Here is an 11,535-nt window from a genome sequence, read left to right on the forward strand (position 1 = left end):
TATATTAGGATATAGCCAGACATAGGCTGCCAAGGACTCAATAAAAAGGGCAATTATTAAAGGGGGTAGGGGGCAACCCTGCCGGGTACCATTTTTAATGGGGATAGATGAGGAAGAGGCTTAGGGAAGTTTAACTGAGGACAAGGGGAACGAGTACAGAGAACGAATAGCTTGGTTGAAAGGTCCAGCTAGGCCAATACGATGGAGGGTGGAAAACATAAATGGCCCAATGAGCCTGTCAAAAGCCAGGCTAAGGATTAGAGAAGACGCTTTGAGTTTTTTTTTAATATAAATGATGTCAATCACCCTCCTGGTAATATCACTAGCATGGTGGAAGGGGATAAAACCAGTCTGGTCCCTGTGAATTAAGAAGGGTCAAAGTTCAGGCGATTGGCTAAAATCTTTGTAAAAATTTTAATATCAGAATTTAGTAGTGCAATCAGCCTGTAATTAGAACAATCCATTGGATCTTTGCCCGGTTTGGGAACCACTGTAATATGGGATTTCAGCATGGATGGGGGAATTGGCTTACCAGTCATAAAATGTTTAAAGAGCTCCGTTAAATAGGGAAGAGTCGACTATGATAGGTCCTAAACTGAGAGGCTATGTGTGCTGAGTGATATAATGGGGTACCTGCCTCATCTTTTATAGTGGCAGGGGATGCCATTTGATGTGAGTTCCGCAGTTTATGCGCCAGCAATGTGTCCGCTTTGTTTCCCTTAGAATAATTTAGCTGACGGGTGCTTGTCATCATCCAGCTCACTTTTTGCAAGTCTAAAGCTCGCAGCTTAGAGTGGAGGGACACCGCCTTGCGAAGGGTGCTGGTGGAAGGTGAGTTGAGAAGCCCTCGTTCAGCGACCTTCAAGGATCGTAACATAAGGGAGTGCTGAAGGTGGTGTCCCGCTTAAGGCGGGTACTCAATGCAATACAGTGACCACGAAAAACTGATTTGTGGGCTTCCCACAGAGTTGACGTGTGCGTCACTGTCCCTTCATTTCTTCAAAGTAATTATGTAGGGCTTGCGAAATGTTCAATTTAGTTTCATCCTGTTTAAGAAGGAAGTCATTGAGCCTCCCATGACAGAGTCTGGTCGTAGATTGGGACAAAAGAATGTCTAGAGTGACTGGGGCATGATCTGACCAGGTTGGGTGAATCTCAGAGGAAACACTATTGCGTAACAATGGTGGAGTAAAATGAGAACTGTTAAGCAGAGGGGTGTTGTACCCTCCACGAGTCATATAGGCAAGATCGTCTACTGATTTAGTGGAATGTGCGGGAATGTTTAATGACCGAGTAGGGTAGGGGGGAGACTGGTGTGGGAAGGCGATCATATGTGGGTGAAAAAAACAGATTAAAATCACCCCCCACTATGAGATAGATGTGCTCAAATTCTTCCAAACTAGTCAAGACTGTAGATATGAAAGTAGTTTGGGTCATGTTTGGAGCATACAGATTACAGAAGGTAATTGAGATGCCTTGATGAGTGCCATGCAATATAAGGTATCTGCCCTCTGGGTCAAATAATGATTTGACAAGAGTAAATTGAAAATGGATATTAAATAAAATTGCTACCCCTGACGTTTTTTTGTTGGAAGAGTTCGCCATGTAGGATACCGGGTATGCACTGGAGGCAAAGTTAAAGGTACCAGATTGGTCAAAATAGGTTTCATGCAGAAAAATTATGTCTGCTGCAAGACGCCTAAACTCACCAAGGGCTAATTTTCTTTTGGTATTAGAATTTAAGTCCTTGACATTAAGGGACAATATTCTAGTCTTCATAGTTAAAATTGGGAAATAGGTGTGTAGCTGTGTACCTTAAAAGCTAGTAGACCACGTACATCAGTAAAACTGAGACCATTAAACAGACGCAAAGCTGAAATTAGCTCAGCCAAGGTGAAAAGGGTGGGATCTCCTGAGTAGTGAAAACTCCAAAACAGTTGGGAGGAAGGAAAAAAAAATAGCAACAAGAAAAAGCCACATGTAACTAGGGTTAGGTCGCCTTTTGACGACCAAGGAAGCCTTGTTACCCATCAGTCCCCTGTAGCAAAGGGAACTAAACAAATGGATGTGTGATGAGGTTTCCTCCAGGGGGTAAGAAACCCGGGAGCCCCCAAAGGGCACTATCAAAAAGAAACACACAATATGTGCAATTTCGTCCGTGCCGGCAACACGGGCCATAAACATAACAGTTAACCAGAAAACATGGGCAAGTTTCAACAAGACATTTCCAATTAGCAAGAAAAATTGGTTCAGCATCAAAATATAAGCAACCATTCCAGGGTAACGTTGTAGGAGGTAGAAGGTAAGTAATCCTCCTGCACAAGACCCCAGTCCCCACAGCAATTAAGTAGCTATCCAACAGTTCCAAGAAATAGATTGTCTAAGATATATCAGGCTGAGTATGAACATCTTTAATTCCGGTCCTGGCCCATCTGGTCCGGTGGAGAGGTAGAGTAACTGGATCTAGGCTTCGATCTTCTTCGGCGCAACCGTTTACCAGCAAGGGGGGTTCAGAAGTGGAGGGGCCTCTGCTTCCCAACCCAGGAGTCTGCAGCAAGTTCTCACAAAAGCCAGAGAGGTCCTCCGGGAAGCAGATGGTTGCGGACTTGCTATACCTGCGAGCCGTTAAACAGAAGGGGAAAGTGAGAGGGGGTTGCAACAGGCGCCTCTGCTGTAGGGTGTGCCAAGAGAGGTCCTGAAACAGGTAAATGGAAGCCCCATCAAATTCCAGATTGTGCATGTTCCTAGCATTTGTCATGATCTCCTCTTTCAGCTCATAATCTGCTAAACAGCAGATGACATCTCTAGGCCTCAAGTTATTAGTAGAAGGTCGCAAAGCAAGGTGCGCTAAGCACGGTGGAATTTAATCGCTTTGGAAGAAGGCCTCCCTATAATGTTATTAAATATAGCTTGTAGAACTGGTTTGAGATCCGCAGCTTGAGTGTCAAGTACAGAATCTTTAATTGTGGCTGTGTGCAGATGTATAGTGACAATTCAGAGTGATAAAAAAACAGAGAAAGTATCTTAATCCTCAGGGATTTCCAACAAATAAAAGCTGTGTGTTTGATAACAGGTACTCTCAATGCTGAAAAAGTGAAGTACAAATTAGTCACAATGCCTTGTGTATATGTCTACTTTTAGAAAGAGCCTGTTTGATTAGTTTATTAAGCATTGTGCAAATGATAGAAATCCTTACAGTTCTAATGTTTGACTGATTTTTGAACTGTGGAATATACACTGTCATTTTTGCATTACACAATTGTGTGCTTTTGGTCTGGGGGAGGAGAGGACTAACTGGCGGATTTGTCCAGTTACTTCCTTAAATAATGCAAACACACTAAAGCCTTTTTTTCTTCCTCTCTCTCTCTCTCTCTGTGTTACTTCCCTGTTTTCATACACACAGTAAAAACTACAAGCTCCATTGCTGCTTAAACAACGTTTAGATATCTCTTTGTATAGAAGTAACTAGCTACTCACGATGAATCAACTACCTGAAGACATAAAGAACATTTTAGCAGGTAACTGAAGGGTGGGGCTTCCAAGGTCTGTTCTGTACAGACAAATAAGCTATAGCGTTGCTTTTTTTTTTTTTGTCAACCCTTTTTTACTTCCTTGTACAATGTACAGTACTATTAGTCAATGACTTTCTCGACACTAAAAAAAATGCACTGTTTCTGTCAATTTGTGTCAGTGTATAACATGCTTTTTTGTGTCATTCATTTTTCATTCTATGTCATCCTGAGTTTTTGTTATGACATGTTTGGCTCAATGTAGTAAATTTAACACTTAATATGTTTTAGGTATGACATACCTGTGCATAGTATTTATGTCATTTTACATGAATGGAATTCATTTTTTTACTGTATATAAGTTTACCAGGAAAGGATGGCAATGCCCGAACGTTTGCACAATATACAAGTATTTTAATATGACAATTGAGGATAATTGGGCAAGTGCTGTAGCTGCTTAGGTACATTTCTTGTTCATTGTCTTCACCAGGTGCCCAGCTAGAACTGCCAGCTTGTATTTAACCTTATTGGTACTATGACTGATGGATGCCTCTGATTGGGGGAGGAGGTTTTTTGACTGCAGGGTTTGGTTGGCTTGTGATGGTGATCTATGGGTGAATGAAAAAATCTAGTGTATGGTCTGTGGCTAAATAGAGAGACAATTTAAAGGGGTCTATATATAAATAATGGGTTCTGGTTTGGGGTAACTGCATATGAGGCACAGTTAAATGGGGTTTATAGAAGCATTAGAGCGTCTGGGGGATGTCTGCTAATACATAAGGCGGCAGATGCTGGGGACCTGTGGAAACATTGGGGGATTTGGGTGGTGGGCTCCAGGTTTGCACATGTAGTACTGTGGATGGTGGAGGGCATCTGTGACTCCATGTGGGGTACAGGTCTCTTAATAGAAGTAGTAGAAACTCTGTGTGGTTTCTACACAAACCTGAGATCTGAGCTGGTGCAGCAGATTCCCCACCTAGGTTTAGGGGAATCCATTTTCGTAATTCACCCAACTTTTGTCAGGCAATTATCACTATTAGTAAAATTTGGTATTCAGACTATCCCTTGTCACACAATATTTATTCAGTTGATATACCAACTGACATTATATCACTTTGCATTGCCAAACGTTACTGTACCTCCTGAGAAAGCTCCTTGCGGGCGAAAAGCATTGGGTATTCTTTGAAACATTTGCTAGCCATAGCTTTCCAGGCTACAGTCTGGATCTGTGGACCTATTTTTGACACCTGTGATTAGTTGTTGACTGTTTAGTGCCAATTCTGATGGCCTCTATATGGATCACGATTGTAAGGTTCTAAAATATTGACATTCTACTTTGGAAAAACTCTGTACTACAAATATAGGAATCTTGTCTATAAAGACCCTTCTGCTTTGTTCTTATTTATAAATATTTATATTTCTGGGGTTGGCAAGCACCATATGTTTTGACTTATTAAGGGATAACTCATCTATTGGCATTTGTTTGACCAAATATGCGAAAAGCTATAAATGCAAATATCTGTACCTTTTCTGGGTCAGGGTTTTTCTGGGACCTCCTCTTCAATATATAAAGAGTTCCAAATACTTTCTTCAAAGAGAGTGGTGGGAGATCAAAAGAAAGTGAGTATGTGCTGCAGGGGAGGATTAAAGCAAATAGGTTGCATTATCCTGCATGGACAAAGCACGTTTGCTTTATTTAGGGCAACCCACAAAGATTTAAAACGGAATATTGACAGTGTCAATATTTTTTTCTTGGATAAAATTAGTTTGAGTGGCATTTCAGAAAATTAGGAATTTTATTGACAGGTGCATTTGACCTGCAGATGTCCTAATTTCACTTTCACTGAAAGATCCAAATGTGGCCAACAATCTGAATGACTCTGCTTTGAAATATAACCTTATTATTTTAAATAGAATGTTACATGTATAAATATTTGATATAGACTGATATTATGGATTTATGCAATTGTATGCATTGAATTATGATTTCTGATATTTTGTATTGTCCATGTGTTTTCTAATAAGAAAGTATCATGTTCCCAAATCTTTATTAAGATACCATGAGGAAAGGATGTGCTCTATTTGCATGGGTTCACACCCACATGTTGTAGTAATGCATGGCAAAAAAATGTGTTTTTTACTTCACAATATTGCAACAAATGTCAGCATGTGTTAGGTGTCATGCTTTGCAGTGCCATTCACTCCAAAACACTATTTGAGTACACTTTCAAAGCATCTGCATTGCAGCACACAACACAAAACATGAATCAAATTTTAAGTAAAAGATACATTTACAGACCTGATGGGAATAAGATGAAACATAAGGATTAAAACTACATTGGTCACCAGTGGTGAGCCTACAGTAACACTAAACAAAAAAATGACTATATGCTATATCCAAAATGCAAACAAATTACTTTGCATATATTTAGGCTTTAAACACTGTTGACAGTCTATATGAGTAAAGTAATATCGGAGATGTATAATGTGTTTTCTTGCTTAGTTTTTAAACTACTCATCAGACAACACTGATATCATGTTGACAGTAAATACCAAGGGTCTATTACTCCGATAACACAGCTGGGAATGAATATTCCCTATTCTTCTGGAGAACATGCAAGGCCTTTAATTTCTTGTATATCTACTAGCATTTTTTATCCAGGATTATTATGGGTAAAACAATGTCAGCAGCACAATGCCTGCCATGTAAAATTGTATATATACAGTGCAGAATTCATGAACAATAGGAAATAGGTTGGGGATATTTTTATAAAAAGCAGTCTGATGTCAGCTAGCTGGTTGATTCTTTCTAATCTGTCTAATACACCTTTTTCCCCCCTCATGGTTTTATATTGCTTCATTTTAACAACCACCATACATACAAATGCTTATCCATGGGCTTATTATTAAACACAAGATACCTCCATTGATACATTTAAGGGAAATACAACATTAAAACTACCAGATCTGACCCTCTTCCTAAAGCCCAGAAGCATTTATTACGTCCAATGTACTTGTAAAATTATCTTAAAAATTAGTGGTCACTTTATTTTTGAAAAAACCTTCAGTTTACAGTAAATATTAGATGTCATTAAAATGTGTGACATGTTAAACAGGAAACCAATAGTGCTCTAACCCTCAAAGCTTCTGCTCATTGAACACTGTACATTAAACAAGTAAAGGAAATGTGTTTCATTACAAAAATGCTGGATAGAGTTCCATTTATAAGATACAAAGACAAGGGTAAATTGGGAGAGGTGAGGTCTGAACTCTAAGTCGATGCAAAATCATAGAAACAACAAGGGTAATTTTTCAGATGTAGCTTGGTTAACGGGTTAATGAGGCTACCACCGGACACTGTAGTGAGACTTGTGAAATGACTGTTTATATTGGTCACCAAACTTTTTTCTTTATAAGTACATCTAAAGCGAAAACATTTTTTTCAGTTTGTAAAGATTTAGAGAACCTTAATACCGCTGTAAGTTTTTTCTTTGCCATCAGTGTCTAACTGGGGAGATTTCCCTTTTGATCTCTGTCCTGTAAATTTATAGAGAAAGAAGATTTATTTCCAGTGTTTGGAAATCAAGTGTGCAAAGAAAGATATCTCCTCTTCATGTTTGGGTGGCAACTGAAATTTTTAAATTTACTTTCACTTGTATTCCTGCTGCCAATAATGATTTGGACAATTTGATTGTTTCTCTGTAATAGGGACACAGACAGCAATAAAAATTGGACAGTAGTTCTAACCCCTTACCATTCTATACACATCTAAAAAAGGTTCATCTTTTAGTTATACTTCCAGCTTTGTTATCAGTGCCCTATTGTGGGGATTTCACTTTACTTCCTATATTAGAGATGAAATCTTAGCATACCATAACATGAATTCAACACATGAATTAAAATTCTAAAATGTTTGATTTCTCCTGGTCATCAAGAAAAATAGAGAGGTAAATATCCTTAGTGTGAACACAGACAAGAACTAAAACTAAGCCATGGTGCTAATAGTCATTCATTGTATACAAAACTAAGACACAAAGTTTTAAAATATATAGACAATGGCCATGTATTAAAGAAAAGCCTATTTTTTTCAGCCTGGACCCTCATTTACAAAAAAATAAAACAAGAAAGGCAGAAAGAAAGGCCATAGCAATAAGTTTTGCAGCTATCAACTCTGGTTCCATTTACATCTTCACACAAGCTGCACAGCTGACACAAACCAAATGGCCTAGCACAGGTAACACACAATGTGGATAGCTGGCATGCTTTACTGATTCAAATACACTATTGTTGATTGTTATTTTGAGGGATTCCGCATATCCTGAATTGGAACACCATTAAAATCTATGACTGCTACGGTTTTAAGTTAATTGCAAAGGATATTAAACATAGTATTGACACAAAAATGTGCAAGTGTGCTAGAGTTTTTTTTTTGTACGAGACTAAATGTTTATTTCTGTCAAAGAAAAGGCAAACCTGGTAAAATTCCAGCTGCTCTTTCCGCTGTGAGAACCCCATTTATTATAGGCTTACAAATCAACAAAAATGTGTTCCTTGCTTTGCTTTTTAAAGTTGCTAAAATATTTCTACCATGAACAAGCAAGTTTGTTTATGGAAATATGTGATCGTAATGTTACATGGTGAAACCATGCTAATTAGTTCCTAATTACTAGATCTGATACTGACACTTTGACAGCATGGTCTAAAAACTAGAAACGACATGGGCCTTCTTCTCAGATACTCAGCCTAACAATAATCTGCTGTTGCAATTGCTTTACCTGCATAGGCAAACCATAGGTTTACTTTAAGTGAACATTTTCTAAAATATGTAGCTCAGATATCATATATCATGTATTCATTTTTTTATAGAAAAAAAACTTGCTACAACTGTAAAATGTTTTCTTGTAACCTCAAGGCACAACCACCACAACCTAGTATAGATAAAGTAATCTTACATTCAGTGCTTCTCAGGTGTAACAAGTTTTTCTTCATAACTGAAATTCTTCATCTGTTAAATGATTTCATGAACTGGCAAGTTTATCCATGCTATTTTTGTGTCTTTATATCTTACTGTACATACAAACCATCTAAAGTATGTAAAGTAAAGTAAAGTGTTCTTGAACCATTCTACCTAATCGATATATGTGTTATAAGACTTGGTCAGCTTTTTTAACAATAAGAAAAACATTCACATTTTACATATCATTTCTAGGTATTCTATGTTCACTTATTACCGGTAATTTACCCACAAATTAACCCTCTCCTACATAACTCCAACTGTCAAGGTGTAGAGGTAATTACTTGCAGCACCACTGGTACTTCTAAGAGCTGTACTTGCTGCTGTAAAGCATGATAGGCTATAGACAGCAGTTGCATCTGATAGTTGGTTAAGTCATTTACCTTTTGCTGGTTAGCAAAAACTGAGATATAATTACATACCCAACACTTTCAGGTCATAAGTTACCTAAACATTTTATATGCATGTTGGGAAATTGATGACATTGGGCTGACCTAGAGCTGATGAAAAATGAAGTCTGATTGGTTACTATAAGTTATTGCACACCCTTTGCACATGCTATTTACCTGTGTCAGGAAGACATTAAGTTTTAATATATAGTTGGTATGTTTTTATTTTTTTAGCAATGTTATCTAATGCACTTCTTCTGAGCAGTGTTATTTTAAGGTAAACTATCATGACTGTAGTCTTATAAGAGTCATTTGTCCTCTGACTGTGCAATGGGTTTTCATTACACCCCTCTTCTACCCTTTTCCTGTTGTGATCAATCATTTCACAGTTTCCAGCAGAACACAAAAACAGCACCGGATTTACCAACTACAGCCTATAAAATTTGTCATCTGCTTGCCAACCAGGTTAAACTTGAGCCCATGTACAGAAAAACAACTTGTACAAAATCACTACCAATTTTTAGGACTAAATAACTAAGTAATACATTTTAAATGAAAAGAAACCTACAAAAAATGCACTGTATATAAAAATTAGCATGTTTGAGCAAAACATGGTATGGCTAAAGTATGTAACTTTTTTTATTAACCTTAAAATTAAATTCAAGGTATTCGTTTTCCTGGACGTTTTCTCCAGCGCATTGCAGGTGTTTTAGCCCAATGCATTTGGTCTAAAACACCTGTGAATATATTTAAAACACTTAAACTAAAATGCTTGTAAATGCTCAAAAATGCCCCATAGGAATGAATGGGACATATCCTGGCATTTATGAGCAGTTGGGGGTATTCTTTTATTTATTATTATTATTTTTTGCCATTTATGGGTATTTTCCCCTCCTCTCTGCCACATACCCTGGTATAAATGTTTAAAAACATATCAAACATTTCAATATTCATAATTTTTCCCTATTTTATAAATATGTCCCTAAATTCTAGAGAAAGGGGGGGTCAATAGGGTTTAGTTAAAGGAAGTTGCTTTAGTGTACAGTCAGTTTTTGGTAATCAACACCAGTTCAATATTTCCATAAATTTTCTGCACCAAATGTGTCATATAAAACTAACAATGTCTGACAGTGTCCAAAAGAAACTATCCACAAATTCAACATACTAACACACATATCTCTACAGACTCAATGATATAAACTGAACGCATTATCATAGCATGAAAGGGACTTCTGTGTTTGTGTGAATGACAGCATTCATGCCTCCAACAAATAAGGAAGCAGTTTGTTTCACTTCGTAAGCTTTTTTCATTGTTCTTAAACCTGGTTTCACAGTGAACTAGGCCAAATAATCCCTATTTAATGTACAGCGCTGCACTATATAAATCCTATTTAATAATAATAACACAGGTCATTTTCATCAGATATAATTTTATGTGAGCTTTGTGGTATTTTAACAAATCTGTGTTCAGTTTTTATATATTATCACATTTAACGACAGTGTCTTTTTTAAGGTTAGAGACCGCACTAACTGTGATTGATTTCATTTGTCATCATGCCTAGAAATTGCCTTAATGATCTAGACAGTTTCTGTTACGTATGTGGTTAATTCATGACAAAAGCACAACGTCGCCAAATTACCACAGAACTTAAAAAGATATACAAATTATATTTCGGCTGTCCACTTGGTGACCAGGATAAATCTTGGGCACATGTCATCTGTACCAGTTGTTCCAAAGGACTGCATGTATGGCTAAATCGGCGAAAAGCAGCAATACCATTTGCAATCCTGATGGTGTAGAGAGAACCAGGAGACCATCTAATCGACTGCTATTTTTGCTGCATCAACAAAAGTGGATTCTCAGGTAAAACTAAGCACAAAATTGTATATCCCAGCCTCGATTCTGCAATTAGGCCTGTTTTCCATGATGATTCATTGCCAGTTCTGGTACCGCCACATGATGGACTTGCTTCTGTAGAAGGTGATGAGGAATGCGCTGGAGTTGCAGCCAGTTACAACCCCGAATCATCTGATCCTGACTACTTGGCCGATGAAGATTCAGAACCAGAGACCTTTACACAAGCAAAGCTAAATGATCTCGTTCGTGATCTAAATCTCTCCAAAGACAAAGCAAACTTCTTGCTTCGAGGCTTAAACAAAAGCACTTGCTTACAAAGGGTGTAATTGTAACTCACTACAGAAAACAAAATCATAACTTGAAAACATTCTTCACTAGTGATGGCTCACTGTGCTACTGTCATGATAAAAAATGGACTCCTTAACAGTTTGTCACAAGAGGATGTTCTATCTGAATAGCTTATCTTCATTGATTCCTCTAAAAGAAGCCTAAAAGCAGTATTACTGCATAATGATAATTCCAAACCAAGCTTACTGATTGCCTATTCCATAAACCTAAACATAAAACAGCTTTAAATTTTAGTTGCTACACTGCTGCCTCTGCCTGATCTCATCTGTATAGATGGGGCTATATGGGCCAGAGGAACCAGATTTTTCTGTCTCCTCCTTTTCCTGAAGAAGCAAATTTATTACATGAAACACATTGAAATCAGCAAAGTTTTCCCCCATATATGTGGGCAACCTAGACAGGAGTATTTAGTTATAT

At 37.7% G+C, this 11,535-nt stretch overlaps 1 protein-coding gene across 1 annotated transcript in view; it reads left to right on the forward strand.

Annotated features, from left to right (window-relative positions):
* Window positions 1–3,357: 3,357 nt before the first annotated feature.
* Window positions 3,358–11,535, forward strand: part of SKAP2 (src kinase associated phosphoprotein 2) — a 138,581-nt gene continuing 130,403 nt past the window's right edge. The window contains exon 1 of the mRNA XM_072412498.1: window positions 3,358–3,518. Coding sequence (XP_072268599.1) covers window positions 3,479–3,518 — 40 coding nt within the window. The 5' untranslated portion in view covers window positions 3,358–3,478. The remainder of the gene's footprint in view (window positions 3,519–11,535) is intronic.

Source organism: Pyxicephalus adspersus, chromosome 5 (assembly GCF_032062135.1).
Source record: "Pyxicephalus adspersus chromosome 5, UCB_Pads_2.0, whole genome shotgun sequence".
NCBI lineage: Eukaryota > Metazoa > Chordata > Amphibia > Anura > Pyxicephalidae > Pyxicephalus > Pyxicephalus adspersus.